The following is a 27,575-nucleotide window of genomic DNA, read 5'->3' as shown; positions in this document are numbered from 1 at the left end:
GTAATTGACCAGATGTTATACAAAGTGCTTTGTGTGCTTCAGGTCATTTAATCCTGAGAACAGTACTTAAAGTGGCTACTACTATTGTCCTTATTTTAAGGAGGAGGAAACTGGTTTAGATAGACCAGGTAGTTTGCCTAAACTCTCACAGATTTGGGGGCTGGTAGGGAGGGGGAGGTGATAGCATTTGGCAGAATTCCTACTCAAGCTTGTCTAGAGCCCCAAGCTTATGTTCTTTGCCACCTACACACTAGTCTATGCTGCCTCTTTGCATATATAAATCCAGCGTAATTTTCAGCAAGAAAAGCAGTGTGCTGGATGGTCTCCAGAGTTTCTAGTGTAAATGTCATTATCATCTTAAAAACTTAACCTAGTGTTTCCTGGTCTTCGATTTCATGACTTAATTCATGGATTAATATAGGATTGCCAATTTTTATTTTACTGTGTAAAGATTTTTTCACACTGTGTCTGTGTTATGCTGAAGTTCCTGGGCCAGAAATCGAACGTGTGGCCCTACTGTAACCAGAACCACAGCACAAGGGAACTTGAGCCACAAGGGAACTCCTATGTAAAGATATTTTCTTTCTTTTTTTTTTTTTTTTCTCTTTTTGCCATTTCTTGGGCCGCTCCCGCGGCATATGGAGGTTCCCGGGCTACGGGTCAAATCGGAGCTGTAGCTGCCAGCCAACGCCAGAGCCACAGCAATGCAGGATCCGAGCCGTGTCTGCAACCTATACCACAGCTCATGGCAATGCTGGGTCCTCAACCCACTGAGCAAGGGCAGGGATCAAACCCACAACCTCATGGTTCCTGGTCGGATTTGTTAACCACTACGCCATGACAGGAACTCCTATAAAGATATTTTCAAAAACAACTACTTTAGTGGGATTGGCGGTGTCTTGGGAGTGCTGGGATGTGGATTCGAACCCTGGCCTCACACAGTGGGTTAAGGATCTGGGGTTACTGCAGCTGCAGCTTAGGTTGTAACAGTGGCTTGAATCTGATCCTTGGCTGGGGACTCCATATGCCATGAGGCTGTCAAAAAAGAAAAAGGAAAAAAAAAAAAAAAGATAAAAACAATTACTTTGGGGGAGTTCTCTTGTGGCATAGCGGGTTAAAGATCCATTGTTGTCATTGCAGCAGCTTGGGTCACTACTATGGCACAGGATTTAATCCCTGGCCTGGGAACTTTCACATGCTGCAGGCATGACCAAAAAAGAAATAAAAACAAAAGGACATTTAGGTTAGAGTTCCCCTGTCAGTGATCCATCTGTCTGTCTATCTATATTTTAACTTAAAACAATAATAGAATCAGAAGTAGAAGACTCTGTCATTGAAACAGAATTATTCTTTCTTATGAAGAAATTAATAATAGAGTATATGATAAATGAGAGAATATTAAGATACGAACTTTAGTATTCCATAATTAGCCCCATCCCAACCAACACTTCCACCTTATAAATTTCTGTATATACTGTGACTCATTTGTACCCTTTTGTGAATTCATTTCTCCTAATTTAAGGCTATTATTTTAATCCCTTTAATTTTTAATCCCTTTAATTCAGGAGTGGCAAATGTCTAGAAGTTCCAAACAGGTAACATAGGTGAGTAAAGTGGGCTTAATGTAAGGAAAACCGATCTAAGAGGGGCAGCAGCCACTTAGCCCTGGCCGGTGGCCATAAGGAAATACGGAGTTCGGTGATAACATATGCTGTCAGACCTTCCAAAGACTTTCTCGTTTCTTAAGTTAGGTCAAAAACTGGATTCTTAGGTGAAGTCTCCCAATTTTTAAATGAGGCTAGATCACTCTTTTTTTTTTTTTCCTTCTGTTCATGGAATGCAGTGGCTTGATGTGAGAATCTCAGTTCCCAGACTAGGGACTAAACCTGGGATGCATACACGTAAGCTCCAAGTCCTAACCACTGGACCTTCAGGAAACTCCGTAACTCACATTCTAAAAAATTTGTTGCTAGCCAAACAGAGCACATCTGATGACTAAATTTTGGAGCTAAAAAATAAATTTTAGCAAGAGGGTGAATTTGCAAATACTGAATTTGCAGCGAGTGAGGATCAACTGTATATAAAAATAAGTCTTGGAATTCCCTTGTTGCTCAATGGGTTAAGGGTCTGGCATAGTCGCTGCTGTGGCTCTGGTTATTGCTTTGGTGTGGGTTTGATCCCTGGCCTGGGAACTTGCATATGCTATGGCTGCAGCCAAAAAAAATAAATAAATATTAACAAAAGATGTGTAAGGTCTCTGTGGACCCTATAAAACATAATTGAGAAACAGTAAAGAAAATGTAAATAAATAATTTGTGGATAGGGAAAACTCATTATTTAATGATTTCAGTTCTTCCCAAATTGATTTATAAATCCAGTGCAATCTTAAGATCTCAGTAGTGTTTCCCCCTCAATTTTACAAACTGATTCTGAATTTTATGTGAAAGTGCCGAGTTCCCTCCTCTCCTTCCCCCAGAAAGAGAAAGCCAAGAAACTCTTGAAGAATAATAAGGTGGGAAGGGAGTTCCCTTTGTGGCGCAGTAGAAATGAATCTGACTGGTATCCATGAGGATGAGGGTTTGATCCCTGGCCTTGCTCAGTGCGTGGGGGATCCAGCATTGCCATAAGCTGTGGTGTAGGTCGCACACATGGCTCAGATCCCACATTGCTGTGGCTGTGGCATAGGCCAGCAGCTGTAGCTTCGATTTGACCCCTATCTTGGGAACTTCCATATGCCACACCTGAGGCCCTAAAGTAAAATCCAAAAAAAAAAAAAGATGGGAAGACTGGCTCTACTGGTTTCAAGACTTATTATAAAGCTATGGTAAATAAAGCAGTATGAAATTTGCCCAGAGATAGCCAAAGAAACCAGTAGAGCATGATACAGAGTCTAGAAACAAGTATATGTATACTTGGTCTCTGTATGAAACTCTTAGGTAAGGGTAAAAGAAGAATTTCTCATAAATATTGCTGGGACAATTGGCTACTTAATACAGAAAAAATTAGGTCCTACTCACATCATATACAAAACTTAATTGCACATTAAAGACCTAAAATGAAAGAACTGCAGATCTTTTGAAGACAGTGTGGGAGACTATCTCATGACCTTACCTCATAAGATTGATAAATTCAGCTGCATTAAAATGAAGACCTTCCTTTTTTTTTTTTTTTTTTTTTTTTTGTCTTTTTGCTATTTCTTGGGCCACTCCCGTGGCATATGGAGATTCCCAGGCTAGGGGTTGAATCAGAACTGTAGCTGCCAGCCTATGCCAGAGCCACAGCAACTCAGGACCCGAGCCGTGTCTGCAACCTATACCACAGCTCACGGCAACGCCAGATCGTTAATCCACTGAGCAAGGGCAGGGACCGAACCCACAACCTCATGGTTCCTAGTCGGATTCGTTAACCACTGCGCCAAGACGGGAACTCCAAGACCTTCCATTTAATTAAAAAACACCATAAAGTGTGAAAAGACAAGCCACAGAGTGAGAGAAAAAGTATTTTCAATGTAGTCAATGAAGGGTTTAATACCCCAAACATACAAAGATTTACCAAATAATAAGAAAAAGATAGGAGTTACCTTGTAGTGCAGTGCGTTAAAAGGATCTGGCATTGTCAACTGCAGCAGCTCTGGTTGCTACTGTGGTGCACGTTTGATCCCTGGCCTGGGAACTTACACATGTCACAGGTGTGGCCAGAAAAAAAAAAGAAACTATTTAAATTTTAGTGAGAAGAGTGGTGATTTGCATTTTCACAAATCTCTTTAATGTCTGGCTTAATAGCAGACAGCTAAATTTTCTTACCCATTTTTGCATTTAGTCTGTAGTGATATCACATGTCATATAGCCCTGGAACTATTGAGATACATCATTCATTACATATCTTATAAGTTAAGTTCCAGTCAGGAAAGAGAAACCACGTGCCAGTAATTTAAACAGAAAATTAATATAGAGAATCGTTAAGTAGGTAAAAGGTAGCTAACTGCTAGAAATAGTGAAATAACTCTTGAGAGGTGATAGTATCTATGAAACCTGAGTGAAAAGTAAGAACCCCTGCCTCCCCCACTTCCCACCGGCTGAGATTCAGCCGAAATTCAGACCTGAGTGGATTGCTACCAAACATGCTACCTGTCGTTGTGGCAGCTAAGAAACAGCCTGGAGAGCACTTACCACTGAACTGCTAGAGCTATGCTAAGACCCTACCAGGATGTTCCTATGCTGCTACACTTGAAAACAGACACCAAAAGAAGTTCCCGTTGTGGCTCAGCAGTAAGGAACCCGACTAGTATCCATGAGGGTGCGGGTTCGATCCCTGGCCCCTCTCAGTGCGTTAAGGATCCAGCGTTGCTGTGGCTGTGGTATGGGCTGGCAGCTGTAGCTCCAATTCATCCCCTAGCCTGGGAACTTCAATATGCTGCAGGTGCCCTAAAAAAAAAGAATCCTAACTACCTTTTCCAGACTCTCAGTGTCACTGTAGGGCCCTCTATTAGCCGAGTTTAACAGTGAGCCAAGGAGAAATGGAGTTTGCAGAGTCTGGCTCCCGTATAGGAAAGGACATATGTAGATCTAAGAGACAGTAAATTAAAAATTGGCACACATACCTACCAGATAAGTCATAGATCTTAAAGTCCACCATACCAACATTAGCAAGATAATGGCACAGTGGAAGCTCTCATATACTGTTGGTTTAAAAGTTGATTGGGAAGTTCCCATCGTGGCTTAGCGAGTTAAGAATCTGACTAGTATCCATGAGGATGCCAGTTTGATCTCCAGGTTAAAGGATCTGGAATTGCCGTGAGCTGTGGTGTAGATCTTAGACAAGGCTTGGATCTGGTGTGGCTGTAGTGTTGACTGGCAGCTGCAGCTCCGATTAGACTTCTAGCCTGAGAACTGCTGTATGCCACAGGTTTGGCCCTAAAAAGGAAAAAAAAAAGACAGTTAATTGGTATAAAATAACCTCAGTTTTAAAATATACCCTATGATCTTATGATTCCACCCCTAAGGTTTTACTCCTGAGAAACTTTTCTATGTGTGCAGCAAGATCAGTGGAAGGGAATTTTTATAGCAACGTTGTTTGTGGTAATAAAAATTTAGAAACATACTGCTCTACAGTAAAATGAATGAATTGTGGCATGTTAGAATACCTGACCAAAAATAGATGAATTTCAGTTACATGCAACAACATAGATAAATCTCATTAAATATTGGAAGTAGAAAGTAGTATTTATGTATGTATAGTATGAATCCATTTAAATTTGGCAAAAAATAAACTATTGTCTATGCATACTTAGTATGCATAAGTACTTAACAAAGTAAGGTACGGAAACGATTTCACAGAAGTCTACCATCTCAGGGAGATGGAAGGGATTGTGATCTTGAAGGGATCTGCTCACATCCTCTGGGGAGCTAGCAATGTTTTATTTCTTGACCTGGGTTGTGATTGCATGGGTATTCACTCTTTAATTATTTGTTTATATATTATATGTAATTATATATCATTGGCAACTTTTCTGTCATGTAAGACTTATTTGGACTAAACTTAATTTTCAAATTATAGTATTAAGTTAAATGAGAAGTTAGTTCCTTTTGAAAATTGAATTGGCTGCCTAGTAGAACAAATTGTATAATAAACCATGTAGCAGTACACTGTTCCCAGTTAGGATAAGCTCTGTAGAGTTTTGTTCACACCATCTTTTCACCTTCCTTAAAGATTTAGTATCCTCAAGAAATTTTTTCCTTCTTGACTTCTGCTTCCCAGTCTGGATTAAACAACTCTTTGCTGCCATTATACTTGTCTCTTCTTCTGTCACAGCACCTAACACACTACCTTGTAACTGATAAACGTGCTTTTGTCATCATTCTGTCTCCCAGACTTTGAGCTTCTGCTCCCAGCATAGTGCCTGTCACTTCATAGGTGATTACCTTGGTGCATGGGTGGAAAAATACCTTGAAGTGCTGTAAAGCTGTGTTTCTTAAGTACAGGCCACGTTATTCCTCAGTGGGTCCATGGATGTAGTTTAAAGGGTCTGTAGATTGTACAGGCGTATTTCGGTATCATCTATGATTACCTTACTAACAGTTCTTCAGATCATTCTGTGGCTGTGTTATCATGTGGTTGTGATTACATTTTGGGATAAGACAATATTTTATCAAAGACTAATGAGGAAAGATTAAAGATGGCTTTAATATATAAGAAATTATATCAGGAGTTCCCATAGTGGCACAGTGGAAACAGATCCAACTAAGAGCCATGAGGTTGTGGGTTTGATCCCTGGCCTCGCTCAGTGGGTTAAGGATCTGGCGTTGCCATGAGCTGTGGTGTAGGTTGCAGATGCGGCTCGGATCCTGCGTTGCTGTGGCTGTGGTGTAGGCCAGCGGCTTCAGCTCCGATTAGACCCCTAGCCTGGGAACCTCCATATGCCGCGGGTGCGGCCCTAAAAAGACAAAAAAAAAAAAAAAAAAAGAATTATATGAGTTGAAGGCACTAGTGATTTCACCATATACTAAAAAAAGTTCATAGTAGTTCACATGGAGGAAAATGGTGAAATAATTGAATGATAATGATATTATAGGCTTGATATATTAAAAACAATGTGTATATTCAGTGTATATATTCAGGATCATGTTTGTATTGCAATTTGTACTTGGTTTCAACAAATATCATTTATCACTTTAATGTTAATATGAATGATATTTGCTTCATTTTTAATTACAAATTCTGATTTATAGTTGTTGAACTATAAAATGTAAGTAGTGGAATCATATAGGGTAAAAAGATATATAGAGACTTTGTGATCTTTTCATAGGAAATCCAAGAAAATTTACAGATTAAAATGGGTTTAGCAAGGTTGCTGGATACAACTCAACATATAGAAATCAGTAGCATTTCTGTATATCAGAAATAACTAATTAAAAATATAATAGTTGTTGCCGCTGTTGTGCAGAGGGTTAAGAATCCGACTACAGCAGCTCACTTTGCTGCTGAGACGTGGGTTGTATCCCTGGCCTGGTACAGTGGGTTAAAGGATCTAGTGTTGCTATAGCTACAGCATAAGTTCAAGCTGTGGCTCGGATTCAATCCCTGGCCTGGGAACTTCCATACGCCATGGGTGTGGCCAAAAGATAGATAGATAGATAGATAGATAGATAGAGAGATAGATAGATAGATAGATAGATAGATAGACAGACAATAGAAAAAGGAGTGTTATTAATAGTAACAACAATAACAAAAAAAACCTACTGTAATAGTGACAACAAAAGCTGTAGGTACCTAGAATAAAAGTGTGTTGTAAACTTTATGGGGAAAATTGTAAACTATAACAAAAAGACATAAAATCAGCATGTAAATAAATACATTATACTTTAATCAAGATCCCAAAAGGACATTTTAAGAAATTTGTTATGATTGGAGTTCCCATTGTGGCACAGCGGAAATGAATCCTCTAGTAACCATGAGGTTGCGGGTTTGATCCCTGGCTTTGCTCAGTGGGTTGAGGATCTGGTGTTGCCGTGAGCTGTGGTGTAGGTCTCAGATGCAGCTTGGATCTGGCGTGGCTATGGCTGTCGTGTGGGCCAGCGGCTACAGCTCCGATTAGACCCCTAGCCTGGCAACCTCCATATGTGGCAGGTACGGCCTTAAAAAAAAAAAAAAAAAAAGACAAAAAAATTGTCATGATTCTAAAATTCATATAGAAGAGTCAGTGTTTAGGAGTAACCAAAACTATTAAAAAAAGCAAGTAGGGGAGTTCCTGTCGTGGCCCAGGGGGAGTTAACAAATTTGACTAGCACCCATGAGGACACAGGTTCAATCCCTGGCCTTGCTCAGTGGGTTAAGGATCCAGCATTGCTGTGAACTGTGGTATAGGTCACAGACGTGGCTTGGAGCCTGCATTTCTGTGGCTGTGGCATAGGCCAGCAGCTACAGCTTCGGTTTGACCCTTAGGCTGGGAACCTCCATATGCCATGGGTGCAGCCCTAAAAAGCAAAAAAAAAAAAAAAAATCAGTAGGAATTATCCTATGAAATATCAAGAATTATTATTTGGCCATAGTAATTAAAAGAGTATTATATTAGTATACAGATAAATAAATTTAAGTAACAAAACAGCCCACAAGTAGACCAATACATATATGGGACCTCTGTAAATGATAGAAGTTGAATTAGAAATCACTGGGGAAAAGGTGAACTCTTGATTCTGGGACATAGGCTTTCCATGTGAAAAAATAAAATTAGATGTTAAATGTTTCCCAACACCATAGACAAAAAATAAATTCCAAATGAATTACCTTGATGTATAAAAACAAAACTTTAAAATATTAGAAGAAAATAAGAATATTTTCATGACTATAAGGGCTAAAAAGCTCTTAAGACACCAAGAAAAGATAGTAAAAGTATTTATAAATTTTATTGCTTCAAAATTAAACTTCTACATTATAGAAGACATAAAATTAAAGACAAGGGACACACCGAGAAAGACATTTGTTTTAAGTGAGTAAAAAAGATGTGTTTTATAAATGGGTGTTATTTTAGGAGATACGGAATAGCAAATTTTTAGAGATAAAAATCTGTCTCCATCCAGTTTCTGAGCTCCAAGTATTGACTGGCTCCTCTTTGAGTTGACCCATAGTTTGGTCTTCCATTCATTCAGTTGGCAAATATTTACTAAAAACTTGCAAGATGTAGCACATTATTCTGATGTATCAGAAATAAGATATTGCTAAAGAAAAGATATCCCCTTGAGTGAGGCACAGGATTATGTTGTTTAGTTCTGTTTATTTTAACCATGATACCTGAGCACCTCTTCTTGTGCTTTTCATCACTTTATGCTTTGAAATAATTTGCTAACACCTTGCTGTTTTACAAGTGGGCTGGGGGCGGCGGTCGCTAATATAAAGAATACCTATTGAACATCCTAACAATTCTCCAAGTCAGCCAACGTTTTGTTACTTATAAGTCAAACAGCAAAGTTTATAATTAATTGTTTTATGTTGTGTGTGGTACTAATTGTATGTGCTGTAGAAATTAAGGTTGTGATCAGTACACTAAAAAAGAGATCTAGAATTATAGGGTAAGCAAAACTGCTATTGTAGATTTTGTTTGGGTTTTTAAACAGAAGAGATGGTTGGATTGTAGAAGTTTGAGAGTTCTGTGTTGATGTAAATAGAGAGCAAATCTAGCTAAGAATTTTAGAGCTAACAAATTACCTAGTAAAAATCATTTTACAAATGAGGAACTCTGGAGTTCCCGTCGTGGTGCAGTGGTTAACGAATCCGACTAGGAACCATGAGGTTGCGGGTTCGGTCCCTGCCCTTGCTCAGTGGGTTAATGATCCGGCATTGCCGTGAGCTGTGGTGTAGGTTGCAGACTCGGCTCGGATCCTGCGTTGCTGTGGCTCTGGCGTAGGCCGGCGGCTACAGCTCCGATTAGACCCCTAGCCTAGGAACCTCCATATGCCGCGGAAGCGGCCCAAAGAAATAGCAAAAAAAAAAAAAAAACCCAAATGAGGAACCCTACTTCCCCAACTAGTGCTATTTTCACTATATTATACCCCAGTCTTATTTATATGACTTCTTAGCAATTTTATTTTTCCACGTATTTTACTTGAGGACTTTGGTGAATAGATATTGTGACCTGATAATGAATAGTTGGGTTTCAAAATGGCAAAACCCAGTTTTCTTTCATTTGTTTATTTACTGTGTAGTGCATACTTTGTAGATGCCAAAGAAACAACAACAAATAAGTTACAATCTGCTGTGGAAGAAGCTCTGTAGTATAGTTGAAAAAAACAGACATTTACACATTATCATGACTTGCCTTCTGGCTGAATGGGTTCCAAAGGGTTCTTTTTTGTAAAACAACTACATTTTTGACAAAAATAAACTGAATCAGGAACCATGGTTGTATTAGAATAGCTGACGTTAATCAGTATACCTGTATCAGTGGTACCATGTGATCTGGCTATGGAGAGGGGATAATGTGGCCTCCTGGCTTCCAGTATAGATTTTTCTCTCAAGGAACACACTTCCTACTTAGACTACCAGGAATCCCATATCATATGGATATGTGCTTACAATCAGAGGTCACTGAATGTATTGGAAAACAAATCACCACAAAGGCGAATCAACAGATTTAGATCACAAAGAGTTTCAGATATTAAGATTATCAGATAGAGTATATAAGACAATTATTTAAAAAGTTAAAGATTATGTGGAATAAAATAAACAATGGAAAATATATTTGGACAGGTTTGAGAAAGAATCACTAGTAATTCTAGAAAGGAAAAAGAGATTAAGCTAGAAAATAGTTCTGAAGAAATTAGAATGCAGCAGTAGAGGGAAGGAGGTGAAAAATGAAGATTAGAATGAGAGACTTAATTGACATCAATTTAGAATTCAGGAGGAGAGAGCTTTTGTGTTCTAAACAAAACTATGAATCTTGAAACATAAGCACAGAATATAGCAAGCAGGATGAGTAGAAAAAGGAATTTACATCTAGTCATTTGTAATGAAAATGAAAAACAAAAAGATTTTAAAAGCAGCCAAAGAGTTTAGACCTACTAGGATAACTGTACTTTAAAAACGAAACAGGAGTTCCCGTCGTGGCGCAGTGGTTAACGAATCCGACTAGGAACCATGAGGTTGCGGATTCGGTCCCTGCCCTTGCTCAGTGGGTTGACCATCCGGCATTGCAGTGAGCTGTGGTGTAGGTTGCAGACATTGCTCGGATCTCACGTTGCCGTAGCTCTGGCGTAGGCCGGAGGCTATAGCTCCCATCTGACCCCTAGCCTGGGAATCTCCATATGCCGCGGGAGCGGCCCAAGAAATAGCAAAAAGACAAAAACAAACAAACAAACAAACAAACAAAACAAACAAACAAAAAAAAAAACAAAACAAAACCAGAAAGTACCAGGGATTAGAAAGAATGGGAAAAAACTTCTAAATTTCTGATAGGAATATAAAATGATGTGGCTGATAAGGAAAACAGATTGATACTTCTTCAAAAAGTTAAACATAGGGAGTTCCCATCATGGCTCAGTGGTTAATGAATCCGACTAGGAACCATGAGGTTGCGGGTTCAATCCCTGGCCTCGCTAGTGGGTTAAGGATCTGGTGTTGCCATGAGCTGTGGTATAGGTCGCAGACACGGCTCGTATCCCGAGTTGCTGTGACTGTGGTGTAGGCTGGCAGCTACAGCTATGATTAGACCCCTATCCTTCGAGTGCGGCCCTAGAAAAGGCAAAAAGACACACAAAAAAAAGGGGCAAAAAGTTTAACATAGAATTAGTATATGAACCAGCAGTTCTATTCCTGGATATATATATTAAAAAAAATGAAAGCAGGAACTTGGATGTTTGTACACCTATGTTCAGAGCACCATTATTTACAATAGTCAAAAGAAGGAACCAGCCCAATTTTCAGATGAACAGATAAAACAATGTGGCATATATTAAAAAATGGAGTATCACTCAACCCCTTTAAAAAAGAATTCTGACACTTGATACAACACGATGAACCTTAAAGACATTATGCTAAGTGAAATAAACCATCACAAAAGCATAACTGTTGTGTGATTCCACTTATATGAAATAACAACAGTAATCAAACTCATAAAAATAGAAGGTGGAATTGTGGGGGAAATAGGATGTTGTTTAATGGATATAGAGTTTCAATTGCAGAATGAAGAGTTCTGGAGATTGATATCACTACAGTGTGACTATACATAACATTACTAAGCTGTTCACTGAAAAATGGTTAAGATGGTAAATTTTATGTATATTTTACCACAATTTTTAAGATAGGAATGAAGTTCTGGTACATGTTACAAATGGATGAACCTTGAAAATATGCTGACATAAGCTAGACACAAAAGGACAAATATTGTTTGACTTTATTTATGTAAAATACCTAGAACAGGCAAATCTATAGAGACAGAAAGTAGATTAGAAGTTGTCAGGAGCTGAGGGGAAGGAGTAATAGGGAGTTGTTCAGTGGGTACAGCGTTTCAATTTAGGGTAAGGAAAAATTTTGGAAATAGTAGGAGGTGGTGATTGTATAACATTGTGAATATAATTAGTGCCACTAAGTTGTACATTTGAAATTTTTTTTTTTTTTGGGGGGGGGTTCTCTTTTAAGGCTGCACCCGTGGCATATGGAGGTTCCCAGGCTAGGGGTCGAATTGGAGCTACAGCCACTGGCTTACACCAGAGCCACAAAAACTCAGGATCCCAGCTGCGTCTGCGACCTACACTACAGCTCACGGCAACACTGGATCCTTAACCCACTGAGCAAGGCCAGGGATCGAACCCGCAACCTCATGGTTACTAGTTGGGTTTGTTAACCACTGAGCCATGATGGGAACTCCAAAAAATGATTAAAATGGCAAATTTATGTTATTTTACCACAGTTAAAAAGTAGACAACAAAGCAAAAAAAGAAAAAAGGCAGAAAATCAGATCACATATCCAAGGACTGCATTTAGCCTGACAACAGACTTCTCAACTGCACTAGTGGAACCCAGAAGGCATATATGAAAATTATTTTTCTGGCGTTAATAGAAAATACCTGTCAACATGAATTTGCATACAAAGCAAAACTATTTTCAAGAGACAGATACACTATATAAAGATAGCTCCAGAGAAACAAGGACTGAGAATAATTAACCATCAACAAACTTCTGAATCACTTTTACTCTGAGAAGTTAGTATGAATCTATAGGATGGAGTCATGCTAGCAATAAAATACATGAAATTATCTAAGAATAGCCTTAATAGGATATATATGAGACCTTAATGAATAAACTCTATTTGGGAGTGTTGACTATAAACTCATTCATACTTTGCAATAGAGAATAATACATCTTTTTGGAATTCCTATTGTGGCTCAGCAGTAATGAATCTGACTGGTATCCATGAGGATGCAGTTTCGATCCCTGGCACAGTTAGGTTAAGGATCTGGCTATGGTCTGTATATGCAGTGGAGTATTACTCAGCCATGAAAACAAATGAAATAATGCCATTTGTAGCAACATGGATAGACCTAGAGATTATCATACCAAGTGAAGTAAGAGAAACACAATTATCATGAGATCACTTATATGTAGAATCTTAAAAAATGATACAAATGAGCTTATTTACAAAACAGACTCCCAGACATAGAAAACAAGCTTATGGGAACGGGGGAAGGATAAATTAGGAGCTTGAGATTAACAGATACACACTATATAAAATAGATAAACAGGAGTTCTTGTCATGGTGCAATGGAAATGAATCCAACTAGAAACCATGGGGTTGCAGGTTCGATCCCTGGCCTCGTTCAGTGGGTTAAGGATCCGGTGTTGCCGTGAGCTTTGGTGTAGTTTGCAGACAGGGCTTGGATCCTGTGTTGCTGTGGCTGTGGTACAGGCTGGCAGCTGTAGCTCCGATTCGACCCCTAGCCTGGGAACCTCCATATGCTGCGGGTGTGGCCCTCCAAAGCAAAAAAATTAATTAAATATTTTAAAAAATAGATAAACAACAAGGTCCTACTATACAGTACAGAAAACAATATTGTACTAACATAATGGAAAAGATTCAAGAAAAATATATATACATGTATATAACTGAATTGCTTTGCTGTTCATCAGAAACTAAAATAATATTGTAAATCAACTATACTTCAGTTGAAAAAAACAAGAAACAATAGCAGTCCAAATAATAAAAGGATTATCATACACCATGATCCAGTGTGATTTATGCCAAGGATGCAAGAGTGGTTCAACATGTGATCCTCTTGATAGATGCAGAAAAAGCATTTGACAAGGTTCAATACCCAGTTAATGATAAAAACTTTCAATAAGGTGGCTATCAAAGGGACATACCTCAACATAATAAAGGCAATGTATGATAAACCCATGCATCATGCTCAGTGTTGAAAAAAATGAAAGCTATTCCTTTTAAGACTAGGGACAAGACAGTGTTCTCTGGTATAGTTTCATTTTACAAAATAAATATACAAAAAATCAGTTGTGTTTCCATATACTAACAGTGAGCTAGCAGAAAGAGAAATTAAGAACGCAATCCTATTTACAATTAAAAAAAACCCCTAGGAATAAATTTATACAAGGAGATGAAAGACCTGTACACCGAAAACTATAAGATACTGTTGAAAGAAATTGAAGAAGACACAAATAAATTGAAATATATCCTGTGCTCATGGATTGGAAGAATTAACATTGTCAAAATGTCTATATTGCCTAAAGCAGCTACAGATTCAGTGCAAGCCCTATCAAAATCCAAAGGTCATTCTTCACAGAAATGGAACATAAATTCTGAAATTTATATAGAACCACAAAAGGCCCTCCCTGAATAGCCAAAGTAATCGTGAGAAAAAAATAACAAACAGTAGGTATCACACATCCTGATTTTGAGTGATATTACAAAGCCATAGTAATCCAAACAGCGTAATGTTGGCAGAAAAAAGATGCATAGGTCAGTAGAACAAAATTGAAAGCTCAGATATAAAGCCACACATTTATGGAAAATTATTACAAAGGAATAAAGAACATGCATTGGAGAAAGGATGGTTTCTTCAATAAATGGTGGTGGGAAAACCAGACAGCCACATACGAAAAAAAAAAAAAAAGAAAGAAGGAAAGAAACTAGATTACTATCTCATACCATACATAAAAATTAACTCAAAGTGAATTCAAGGAGTTCCCGTCGTGGTGCAGTGGTTAACGAATCTGACTGGGAACCATGAGGTTGCGGGTTTGATCTCTGCCCTTGCTCAGTGGGTTAAGGATCTGGCGTTGCCGTGAGCTGTGGTGTAGGTTGCAGACGCAACTCGGATCCCGAGTTGCTGTGGCTCTGGCATAGGCCGGTGGCTGCAGCTCCGATTTGACCCCTAGCCTGGGAACCTCCATATGCCGTGGGAGCAGCCCTAGAAAAGGCAAAAAAAGACAAAAAAAAAAAAAAAAGAATTCAAGACTTGATTGATGTAAGACCTGAAACCAAAAAACTCCTAGAAGAAAACATATGCTCTCTATATATATGCTCTTTGACATCAGTCTTAGCAATATCTTTCTGGGTATGTTTCCTCAGGCAAAGAAAACCAAAGGAAAAATAAACAAATGGGACTACATCAAACTAAAAAGTTTCTGCACAGCAAAGAAAACTGTCAGTAAAATAAAAAGCCTATGGAATGTGCGAAGATATTTCCAAATGATATATCCCATAAGGTGGTTTTTTTGTTTGTTTTTTACTTTTTGTACTTTTAGAGCCATACTCATGGCATGTGGAGGTTCCCAGGCTAAGGGTCAAATTGGAGCAACAGCTGCCAGCCTATACCACAGCCACAGCAACGCAGGATCTGAGCCACATCTGCAACCTACACCACAGCTCACAGCAGTGTTGGATCCTTAACTGGGGATCAAACCCACACCCTCATGGTTCCTAGTCAGATTCGTTTCTGCTGTGCCACGACAGGAACTCCACAAAGATCTGTTTTCTCTCTCTCTCTCTCTCCCTCTCCCTCTCCCTCTCTCTCTCTCCTCTCTCTCTCTCTCTCTCTCTCTCTCTCTCTCTCTCTCTCTCTCTCTCTCACTCACTCTCAATGGAATACCACCCAGCCATTAAAAAAAGATGAAATCTTGCTATGTTTAGCAATATGGATGGACCTTTAGGGTACTATGCTAAGTGGAATAAGTCAGGTAACAAAAGACCTTATGATTTCACTCATGTGGAATATGTTTTTTAAATTAAAATTTAAAGTTGGTGTTCATGGAGTTCCTGTTGTAGCTCAGCAGGTTATGAACCTGACTAGTATCTATGAGGATGTGGTTCCATGAGGACGTCAGTTCAATCCCTGGCCTTGCTCAGTGAGTTAAACATCTGGCATTTCCATGAGCTTGGATCCCGAGTTGCTGTGGCTGCGGCATAGGCTGGCAGCTGCAGCTCTGATTCAACCTCTAGCCCAGGAATTTCTGTGTGCCACAGGTGTGGCCATAAAAACCAAATAAAAAAATAAAAATAAATTAAAAATTGGTGTTCTCCTGTGGTTTAATAGGTTAAGGATCTGGCCTCATCACTGCAGCAACTTGGGTCACTGCTGTGGCACGGATTTGATCCTTAGCAGGGGGACGTCCACATGCTATGGATGCAGCCAAGAAAAAGAAAAAAGAAAAAAAAATTTAAATGAACAGGGAGATCCTGTCATGGCTAGGTGGAAACGAATCTGACTAGTATCCATGAGTTTGCAGGTTTGATCCCTGGCCTTGCTCAGTGGGTTAAGGATCTGGTGTTGCCATGAGCTATGATGTAGGTCACAGATGTGGCTGGGATCTGGTACTGCTGTGGCTGTGGTGTAGGCCAGTGGCTACAGCTCTGATTTGACCCATAGCCTAAAAAGACAAATAAGTAAACAAATAAAATTATTTGAACAGAAGTTCCCTGGTGGCTCAGGAGGTTAAGGGTCCAGCATCGTCATTGCTGTAGCTTGTATTGATCCCTGGCCCCTAAACTTCTTTAAAAGATTAAGAAAATGAACAAACCAAACCAAACACATACATGGGTACAGAGAACAGAATAGTGGTTACCAGAGTGGGAGGATGTTGGAGGAAGGGTGAAGTGGGTAAAGGTAATCAGCTGTATGGTGGTGGATGGAAACTTAAAATTTTGTCCATGAGCATTCTGTAATGAGTACAGAAGTAGAAATATAATGTACTCACAAAACATATAATATCATAAACCAATGTTACCTCACTAAATTTTTTAAAAAGTTCGTTATGTCATCCACAGCCTCATCTTTGTCATTGATAAAAAGTAAAAAGCGGGAGTTCCCGTCATGGCACATGGTTAACGAATCTGACTAGGAACTGTGAGGTTGCGGGTTCGATCCCTGGCCTTGCTCAGTGGGTTAAGGATCCGGCGTTGCCGTGAGCTGTGGTGTGGTTCGCAGATGCTGCTCGGATCTGGTGTGGGCCGGTGGCTACAGCTCCGATTAGACCCCTAGCCTGGGAACTCCATGTGCCAAGGGAACGGCCCTAGGAAAAGGCAAAAAGACAAAAAAAAAAAAAAAGTAAAAAGCGTTGAATAAGAATTTTTAAGCTTTTAGTTGTAGACACTAGAAAAAATGTTTTAAAATAAACATCAGAAGTTCTCTTTTGGCAGTGACTGTTAAGAGTCCACATTGTTACTGCAGTGGCTCAGGTTGCTGCCGTGGCACAGGTTCGGTCCCTGGCCCGGGAACTTTCACATGCTGTGGGTGCAGCCAAGAAAAAAAATCAGAAGACATTTAATTTAGAAAATTATTTTATGTCTATCTCACTTTTTCTTTCTTCTCAGGGATCCTTCTGTCTCTAAGTCTATAGAACGAATCTTTAAAATCTGGGAAGATAGAAATGTATACCCAGAAGAAATGATTATGGCATTAAGAGAAGCTTTGAGTAAGTGTCTTTTCTTTCCTAAAAGAAAAATTGAGTCCATTGTTCAGTCTTTATATGTTTTATAGATCTGGTCCTTTTGCTTAAGAGTGAAAAATAAAATTTTGGCTCTGGCCTTCTTTGTTTGAAGTTAAATACTTATAAAAATCTGTTTGCATTAAAATTTAAGTGGAGTTAGTTTGGGGAAGGTTGAATCTTTTTTTTTTTTTTTTTGACTAAAGAAAGTCAAGCATATTAAGTGATGATGGTCATTAACTTATTTTCCTGCATTTGCTTTACTTAGAGTGCTTTAAATGGTTCATCTTTTGAGCTTAATAATTATTGCCCGGTACTCTTAGGAGAATTTTTGGACAGGGTTTCAGTTTGCAGTAAGCTAATTGATCCTAAGCATATTGGTATTCTTCAGTTTCTGTTTTGGTTTAGATTTTTAATTGTGTACTTTTTGTTTGTTTTTTGTGTTACTTATTTCTTATGTACTAGATATGCATGTAATTAAGTCACTGAGTAGATGTTGGTGATATCCGATACCATGACCATAATTTGACTAGAAATTTGCTATAAAAACAGCATCTTCTAAGAAGCTGTTAAATTATTTGTTTGAATGTGTCATCTGGTATTTTTACGCTTCCTACCCTGATTTTCTTAAAATTAGTAATTTCATTCATGTAGAAAACATGTTTGTTTGACAGTTTCTTAGATCTGGTGAGTGTTTTTATCTTTTTATAAAAATGAAAGAAAAGGAAAGAAAGAAACAACACCCAGTCTCGGATTGCCTTTTTTCATGCTACAACTTTGACACTGAAGTGGACAGACAGAACAGCTTCCCATAACGCCAGATTGCAAAAACTGAAATGTTTTCCAGGTACCACTTTCAAAACTCAGAAGCAGCTGAAAGAAAATCTGAACAAACAACCGAATAAGCAGTGGAAGAAATCACAAAGTAAGGAATCAAAATCTCAACTAATATAAAATTAACTCCTCTTTTTGGAGCAGAAGAAAATGTAGACCATTTGACATCGTACCTGGCATAAACCATGGGCAAGCCTGTGTTTTCTAGGCTTGGGAGGCTCCCAGTGACTTAAACTAAGCAAGCCATCATGGAGTTACTTCTTTAAAAAAATTAAAATTAAACAAAGGAAAGGGGTTTAAATGAGTGAAGATTCAAGAGTAGTTGGGGGATTGAAAGAAGAAAAAGGTATTTGATAGGGTAACTCTCAGGTTCAAAGATATATGAAGTTAGAGGCAGCTGGCATTAAACAACAAAGCTGAAGAAGAGACTAGGCATTAAGAAGCATTTCTGAGGGAGCCATGAAATCCTTCAGATTTGGGGATCTAATCTACCAGATTAGACATGGGCCTCAAATCCTGGCCAGAAGTTCATTCTCTAACAGGAGCTCCTGCTGTGTTTATCATATTTATTCAGCATGAGATCAAGGGAGTGGAATACTGCATGTGATAGACTGCTGTGGGCCAAACTGAGGAATGTTGAGAAAGACTTGAAGGTGTGGAGGGAACAAGGTAAAAGACAGTGAGAACTGGGAGGTAAAACAAGACACTTGGGATGGTTTTGCTCCAGCAAGCATGTGATATTCATCATGATTAAGGGAGTCCTCTCACATCATTTGATCATAACTTGCATGCTTAGGAACAACAGGAGTCATCATTTCAGCCAAAGTTCAACCACAGTGATATTGTACTTAGAACTTTCTCTGCCTATTTTTGGTGAGAATTGAGTCAGCAGAAAAAGAAATCCAAGACTAATTTCATAGGAACAGAGTTGATGTTTATAAGTAAATATTCTTCAGCCAGTGCTCAGGATTAATTGGATGCCCTGCTCCTGAACACTTTTAGTTTGAGGTGTTAAGATCCTCTTACTCTCAATCAGACCAGGCAAAAAGGTACTTTATGTATCTCAGTATCTCCAAATCAATAATTCTAGGACTCTAGACTTACGGAGTATGTTGGAGGTAAGTAGGTTAGACCTTTTTAAATAGTAGTATATTTTTATATTGACCATGCTTGGGAGTGTTCAGATTTGGTATTCCACTGTTTATTTTAAGAATAACATTATGATGTAAATGTGCATGTTTGACATATATTCAAAGAGTACACCCTTAACTATAAAGCTGGAAATTTTCCTAAATATTAGTCAACATTTTTTGTCTATATTCTTAAATGACCTTTTGTTTAATTCCAACAGCATCCACAAATCCAAAAGCTGCTCTCAAGTCTAAGATAGTTGCTGAATTTCGAGTAAGTTACAGAATGTGTTTATGCCAAAGTATTTTCCACCCCCTTTGTGTTAAAGTTTTTTGTATAGTCTGGTTAGATTTAGTTTTATTCAATTGTACATCAGTTTTTTTTGTTTTGTTTTTTGTTTTTTGTCTTTTTGCCATTTCTTGGGCCGCTCCCTCGGCATATGGAGGTTCCCAGGCTAGGGGTCGAATCGGAGCTGTAGCTGCCGGCCTACGCCAGAGCCACAGCAACATGGGATCCAAGTTGCGTCTGCAACCTACACCACAGCTCACTGCAATGCCAGATCGTTAACCCTGAACCCACAACCTCATGGTTCCTAGTCGGATTCATTAACCACTGTACCACGACAGGAACTCCCATCATCAGTTGTATTTTTAACATGTTTGAATGGATCCATGCTCCAAATGGATCCACCTTAGGATCAAATTACTTAAAGGTTTTATCTGTTCCCCAAAGGAAAAAGTAACCTTCTTCTAAAATATCTATTACCAGAGTTCCTGCTGTGGTGCAACGGGATCAGTGGCATCTCTGCAGTGCCAGGACACGGGTCTAGTCCCCGGCCTGGCACAGTAGGGTTAAAGGATTTGGAGTTGCCACAGCTGCAGTATAGGTTGCAACTGTGGCTCGAATCCGACCCCAGGCCCAGGAACTTCATGTGCCACAGGGCAGCTGAAAGATAAATAAACAAGTAAATAAATAAATAAAATATCCACTACCAGCTGAATTCTATATTGAACCCCCGCAACAAGGGATTCATCTTTCTATGAACTATTAAAATTTGCTTAGAGTTAAAGTAATAAGACTTTATCTAATTAAAATTTAAAGAAGGAGTTAATACTACTCAGCCATAAAAAAGAATGACATGATGCCATTTGCAGCAACATGGATGGAACTAGAGACACTCATACTGAGTGAAATAAGTCAGAAAGAGAAAGACAAATACCATATGATATCACTCATATCTGGTATGTAGTATACAGCACAAATGAACTTTTCCACAGAAAAGAAAATCATGGACTTTGAGAACAGACTTGTAGTTGCTCTGGGGGAGGGGGAGGGAGTGAGAGGGATTGGGAGCTTGGAGTTAACGGATGCAAACTTGCTCTTGAAATGGATTTACAATGAGATCCTGCTGTATAGCACTGAGAACTATGTCTAGATACTTTGCAGCACGACAATGGGAGAAAAAATTATGTATACATGTATGTATAACTGGGTCCCTATGCTGTACAGTGGAAAAAAAAGACAATAAAAAATAAAAACAAAAAATAAAGAAAGAAGGAGTTCCTAATGTGGCTCATGGAGTAAAGGACCCAACATACTGTCCGTGAGGATGCGGGTTCGTCCCTGGCCTCGCTTAGTGGGTTAGGAAGCTGACACGGCTGCAACCTGGGGTGAAGGTTGCAGATGCAGTTCGGATTTGCTATTGCCGTGGCTGTGGGGTGAGCCTGAAGCTGCAGTTCAGATTTGACCCCTAGCCCAGGAACTTCCATATGCCATAGGTTCAACCGTTAAAAGAAAAAGAAAATTTGGGAGTTCCCATTGTGGCACAGTGGTTAACTAATCTGACTAGGAACCATGAGGTTTCGGGTTTGATCCCTGCCTAGCTCAGTGGGTTAAGGATCTGGCGTTGCCGTGACCTGTGGTGTAGGTTGCAGACACAGCTTGGCTCGGATCTGACATTGCTGTGTCTGTGGTGTAGGCCAGTGGCTACAGCTCTGATTAGACCCCTAGCCCGGGAACCTCCATATGCCGGGAAGCGGCCCTAGAAAAGGCAAAAAAAAAAGACAAAAAAAAAAGAAAAAAAGAAAATTTAAGGATGTTATAAGTGGACTTTTGTTTCAATCTTAATAACTATCCATAAATTAGCTTTAAATGACTAAAGAAAAGTATCTTTTTAAGTCTATAACTGAATATGGTTTTGATATGAGACTTGTTATTTATAGCCCTGATTATGAGGAAATATGAAGGGTTTTTTCCCTCTTGTGGTTTTTATTGAGTTTTAGACATGTTTTACTTTAGTGGGAAAAGATGGAATAAGTAAATGAAATATGACCCTGGTCTGTGTTCAGTCTCAGGCCCTCATTGAAGAGCTGTTGCTGTACAAGCGCTCAGAAGATCAGATAGAATTGAAAGAAAAACAGCTGTCAACGATGAGGGTGGATGTGTGCAGCACAGAAACTCTCAAATGCTTAAAAGGTAATACTTACATCCTTTTAAATAGAATAACTCAGATTTTCCTTCTCGATATGTCATTAAGTGATCAGACTGACTTGTTCCATAAAGAGAACCTTAGGTTGTAGAGAGCAGTTGTGTCACCTCTGTTTCCCAGCTATTGATTTCATGAATGTCAGTTTCATAAATAAATTCCTGTCCTTCAGATTGTACATCTTAAACAATGTTACATGCCAGTTATACCTCAGGAAAGCTGGCGAAAAAAATAAAAATTTTTAATAAGTAAATTCTGTCCCTTCCCCTGCTTCTATTCCTTTTTTTAATGAAGGGTTTTTGATGTTGGGTTATAAATAGAGATATTTCATATGTGCGATTAACTGGTTTGGGTGTGCTCTTTAATAAGGTCACAGTAATGCCTCATAAAATCTAGCTACTTGCTCTCTTTTTCTTACATTGTAAATTGTAAGTAATAATCATCAATTTATTAGAATGTAAAGCTCATGAAGATAGAAATTATCCTTATTTGTTCTTGCTGTATCCTAGTGCCTAGAACCATACCTGGTACTTAATAGGCATTTGATAAATATTTTTGAAATAATGAGTAAATGGCTACCAGCTATTTATTTTGGCACCTATTTTGTTCTTGTACCATGCTTTAAATTTAACATATGTTATCTAATCCTCATAAAACTTAGAAGCATATTAAAAACATCCATTTTGTACATGAGAAATCTGGGGCTTCATAAGGAGATAAGAAACTTGCCCAAGTTATACAGCTGGTAAAAGGCAGAGCCTAGGAGTTCCCACTGTGGCACAGTGGGTTAATGAGCTGGCTTGTGTCTGTGGTGTTGTACAATCCCTGGCCCATCACAGTGGGTTAAGGATCCAGCATTGCCGCAGCTGTAGTGTTGGTTGCAGATGGCGGCTTGGATTTTATCCCTGGCCCAAGAACTTCCATACTGTTGCACGTACAGCTGGGGGGGAGAAAAAGGCAGAGCCTAAATTTGTATTCACACCTGGGACCATATATCCAACATCACTGGAAAAAAAGTACTTAGGAGAGTAAGAGTTTGTAATGTCATTATTGTTGAAAAATAATTCATGGTACTTTTCTAATACCAAATTCCCAGAAATCTTCAGATAGGAAAAGAGAATTTTTAGTGTGATAGACATAGAGATCACTCTATCTTTACTTTTTCTGCACCTCTGTTTTCTCATCTAAGAGATAGATCTTATTACATTGTAGAGTGTAAAAGTTAATGTTATAACTATATAGACTTGAGCCTCATTCAGTTATTCTTAAGTAGCAGTGTGGCATCAAATTTATGAATAAAAGCAATTAGGAAACATTGATTTAGTTGAATTTTCTTTTCTTTACCTTAATTACAGGTGCCTTCATGATGCATTCTTGCTTCCCTCTTGCAGGACGAAATGAATCATTTAAACCATCTGTCTTGTGATTTTTGTGATTAAGAGAACCTTCTTTAGGGTGAAACTGTGAGACTTAAGAATATTATGCACATGAATTAGCAATGGGATCCTGCTGTGTACACTGGGAACTCTGTCTAGTCAATTATGATGGAACACGTAATGTGAGAAAAAAGAATGTATACATGTATGTGTAACTGGGTCACCATGCTGTGCAGTAGAAAAAATTACATACGTAAAGAAATTTTTAAAAAAAACAATATTATGCACTAAGGCAGCAAGAACAGGTTCATAGATTATCTAGAAAGGAGTTCCCGCTGTGGCAACAATGGGATTGGCGGTGTCTTGGAAGCACTGCGATGTGGTTCAACCTCCCTGGCACAGTGGGTTAAAGGATCCGGTGTTGCGGCAGCTGTGGCTTAGGTCCAGACTGTGGCTTGGATCTGATTCCTGGCCCAGGAACCCCATATGCCACTGGACGGCCAAAAATGGGGGGGCGGCGGGGGGGGATAAAAGATTATCTAGAGAAGGGTTTTCTTCAAAAGATTAAGTTTTTACTTTTTCTGTTTTATCCTAAAATGAGTACTTCCTCTTATTTTAGATAAGACAGGTGGGAAGAAGTTCTCCAAAGAATTCGAAGAGGCAAGTGCCAAGCTGGAGGAGTTTGTGAATGGACTAGATAAGCAGGTTAAAAATGGGCCCTCACTAACAGAAGCACTGGAAAATGCTGGAATTTTCTATGAAGCACAGTACAAAGAAGTAAAAGTGGTGGCCAATGTAAGTAGTGATTAAAGCTGTCTTACATCAATTGCTTATTGCGTATCTGTGATTGTGTTATCTAACTCTGTAAGGATAAGCATTATTATCAGGTTCACAGATAGAAAAGTTAGGTTTGAAGTTACTTGTGCAAGATAATAATATAGTAGCATGTGGAGGCGTCTAAATTAAGGCCTAGGTGGAGTTCCTTTGTGGTGTAGCAAGTTCAGGATCCAGCATTGTCATTGCAGCAGCTTGCGTTGCTGCTGTGGCACTAATTCGATCCCTGGCCTGGAAACTTCTACATGCCTTGGGCTCAGCCAAAAAATAAAAAAATTAAATTAAGCCCTAGTGCTTTCTCATGCTAAAGCTCATGAATACCCTGACCATTAAGCTTTCCTAAAGCCTTTTGTCTTAGTGGTTCAGAGGGAGTGTGCCAGGTTACAGCTACAGAATATAAAATTGGTCAATATGTATACTTTTTATAAATACCCAGAAAACTAGAATGGAAACATTGCTACTGAATTTCATCATCTGAATTAAGAACCCTGATTTTCCCTGCCTTCACTGGAAGAGGGATTGATAATTGGACATTTGCCTCATGGCCTCTGAAAAAAACTGTTTTGTCCTTTATTATTTATTTATTTATTTATTTTTGTCTTTTTAGGGCCACACCTGAGGCATATGGAGGTTCCCAGGCTAGAGGTCAAATTGAAACTGTAGCCCTTGGCCTACGCTACAGCCACAGCAACAAGGGATCCAAGTTCCATCTGCAACCTACATACATCACAGCTCATGGCAACACCAGATCCTTAACCCAGTGAGCCAGGCCAAGGATCGGACCTGCATCCTCATGGATACTAGTCAGATTCCTACATATGATTATAAAAGTATATATAGTGTTTTAGATCCCACCAGTCAGTCCCACTTCTCATTTAGCTTTTTTTTTTTTTTTTTTTTTTTGGCATTTGCCTTCTTATTTATGAATAATGTTCTCATTCTTTTAAAATTTATTCTATTTAAGAAATATCTATTGACTTCTTGGTGTGACAGATGAGGATTTAGCTTACCTGCCTTCCCCTTCTCCCAATTTCAATATATAACTTTAAAATCTGTTGATTACCTTTGTAAATTGGAGTAGTAAATTTACTGTTTTTTGAACACTAACTCTGGACGCCCTACTTAGTAAAATCAAAATATTAACATCCTTATTCTTTCCCTTTTCTTTCTTTCTTTCTTTCTTTCTTTCTTTCTTTCTTTCTTTCTTTTTAGGTTTTAAAACTTTTCATTTGCATATTAAAAAATTGTGCATTCTAGGATTTCCTGTTGTAGCTCAGCGGTAATGAACCTGACTATTATCCATTAGAACACAGGTTCAATCCTTGGTCCCGCTCAGTGGATTAAGGATCTGGCGTTGCTGTGAGCTGCAGCATAGATCGCAGACACGGCTTGCATCTTTCATTGCTGTAGCTGTGGTGTAGACTAGCAGCTGTGGCTCTTGATTTGACGCCTGTACTGCAGGTGTGGCCCTATGAAAAAAAAATCGTTCATTCCATACTTAAAAAATCATTTTAACTAAAAGAAAATGGCACTCTGATTAAAACTGCATTTTATAGCCCTCAGGACACCTTGGACCAGCTTGCTTTCTCTCTAGATTTCACTGTCTTCCCACCCAGCTTCTTCCTTCACCAACATGAAAGTTCTTTTCCTTCCCTGCCAGCCAGACAGACAGGTGAGAGAGGCAGGTGAGGCCTTCGTGTCAACAGTTCTCCATTCCTTGATGTGAAAAGGGTATAACACAATCATGTAAACTTGATCCAGTCTCTTTGCATTTCCCATTAGTTTTCACCTGTCTCGTCAATATACCAACTTTAGTAAACTATAATTTTACATTGTCAGGATTGATATTTACATTCCATTCTGCAATTGTCTTCCTTGCTCTAAAGGCTGAAAAGTAATATGCAAAGCTTACATTATAACTTTGTGAATGTTGTTCACTGCAAGGTCTTATCATAACCGTGGTTATATTAGAGGGGTTTTTTTGGTTTGTTTTCTTTCTGGCAGCTTAAACAAAACAAGGCAAACAGCCTTCTAGCCTTTGTTTTTGTTCTATCTCTAGATTCTCTATCACATCAGATATTCTGAATCCACTTTTTCCTCCAGAGACCCCTCTACCTGCTCTAGTTTTAGGTTTCTAGATCTCATGCTAAGACTATTCTTTTTTTTTTTTGTCTTTTTGCCTTTTCTAGGGCCGCTCTCGTGGCATATGGAGGTTCCCAGGCTACGGGTTGAATCGGAGCTGTAGCCGCCGGCCTACACCACAGCCACAGCAGCGCGGGATCCGAGCCGCATCTGCAACCTACACCACAGCTCACGGCAATGCCAGATCCTTAACCCACTGAGAGAGGCCAAGGATCAAATCCACAACCTCATGGTTCCTAGTCGGATTTGTTTCCACTGCGCCAAGACAGGAGCTCCGAGTCCTTATATTTTAAAGTGTCTTTATTCCTTTTTCACATTTGTGCTATATGGCTGGTTGGAAGTCATTTTCCCTTACAGCTTAGAAGCGTCACTCCATTGTCATTAGTAAGGTTAATATGAAGTCTTTGCAAGATCTTCGTAGGTGACTATTTTTTCCCATCTGGAAACATTTAGAGACATTTTATGTGATATTCTGAAATTTTTACAATGATGTAGGTACATGTGAATATGCCATGTGTTTTGCATTCATTATGGGTTTACCTGGAGGGCTTTTTCAGTCTAAAGATTGGTAGTCTTTCATTCTGGAATAATTTTTTTTTGTTTGTTTTTGTCTTTTTGTTTTTTAAGGGTCTCACCTGCCGCATATGGAGGTTCCCAGGCTAGAGGTCCAGTGGAGCTACAGCTGCTGGCCTACGCCAGAGCCACAGCAACGCAGGATCCAAGCTGCATCTGTGACCTACAGCACAACTCACAGCAACGCCAGATCCTTAACCACCAAAAGTCAGATAATATTTCTTTGTCCATTCGTATTTAAGAATGAGCTATGAAAAAAATGGATCAAGTGGCTCTCTGTACATAGATAGGGATTATATACCTTTGAGTTTAACCCAAGAATGGATAATAGTAAAATCTATATAGGTAAGGAGCTAGTTGTTAAATTGGGGCTGCAGGAACCCTAGATGTCAGAAGGCCATCTGTAGGTCTTTTTGCCAGATGTTATAACTCTTTAGAGAATAACTCATATTTTTTTGCCTGGGACATAGTCAGGTGTGAAGATTGCAGAGGAGATGATATTGAGTGTTTGGTATTTGCCCTTTTAATTTCTGATTTCAACCCCACTTCACTTTTTTCTTTTCTTTTTTTTTTAGGGACACACTAGTGGCATATGAAAGTTCCCAGAGTAGGAGTCAAATCAAAGCTACAGCTGCCATCCTACACCACCGCCACAGCATGTGAGATCCGAGCCATGACTGCAGCCTACACCACAGCTCACAGCAAGGCCAGATCCCCGACCCACTGAGCAAGGCCACGGATCATACCCATATCCTCATGGATACTAGTCGGAT

At 39.0% G+C, this 27,575-nt stretch overlaps 1 protein-coding gene across 7 annotated transcripts in view; it reads left to right on the top strand.

Annotated features, from left to right (window-relative positions):
* Nucleotides 1-27,575, top strand: part of RPRD2 (regulation of nuclear pre-mRNA domain containing 2) — a 93,682-nt gene that overhangs the window by 41,124 nt on the left and 24,983 nt on the right. For 2 of the 7 annotated variants that reach the window (XM_013988087.2, XM_003355198.4), the window contains exons 3-7: nt 17,315-17,415; nt 18,275-18,352; nt 19,613-19,665; nt 21,741-21,867; nt 23,873-24,048. In XM_013988087.2, coding sequence (XP_013843541.1) covers nt 17,315-17,415; nt 18,275-18,352; nt 19,613-19,665; nt 21,741-21,867; nt 23,873-24,048 — 535 coding nt within the window. Of the gene's footprint in view, nt 1-14,927; nt 15,211-17,314; nt 17,416-18,274; nt 18,353-19,612; nt 19,666-21,740; nt 21,868-23,303; nt 23,459-23,872; nt 24,049-27,575 lie in introns of those variants that run through there. The other 5 variants (XM_003355199.4, XM_013988089.2, XM_021089902.1 and 2 more) reach the window with 4 other exon arrangements.

The sequence above is a fragment of the Sus scrofa genome, chromosome 4, assembly GCF_000003025.6.
Source record: "Sus scrofa isolate TJ Tabasco breed Duroc chromosome 4, Sscrofa11.1, whole genome shotgun sequence".
Lineage (NCBI taxonomy): Eukaryota > Metazoa > Chordata > Mammalia > Artiodactyla > Suidae > Sus > Sus scrofa.
The sequence above is the reverse complement of the archived record's forward strand: the minus strand, read 5'-3'. Positions and strand labels throughout refer to the sequence as shown.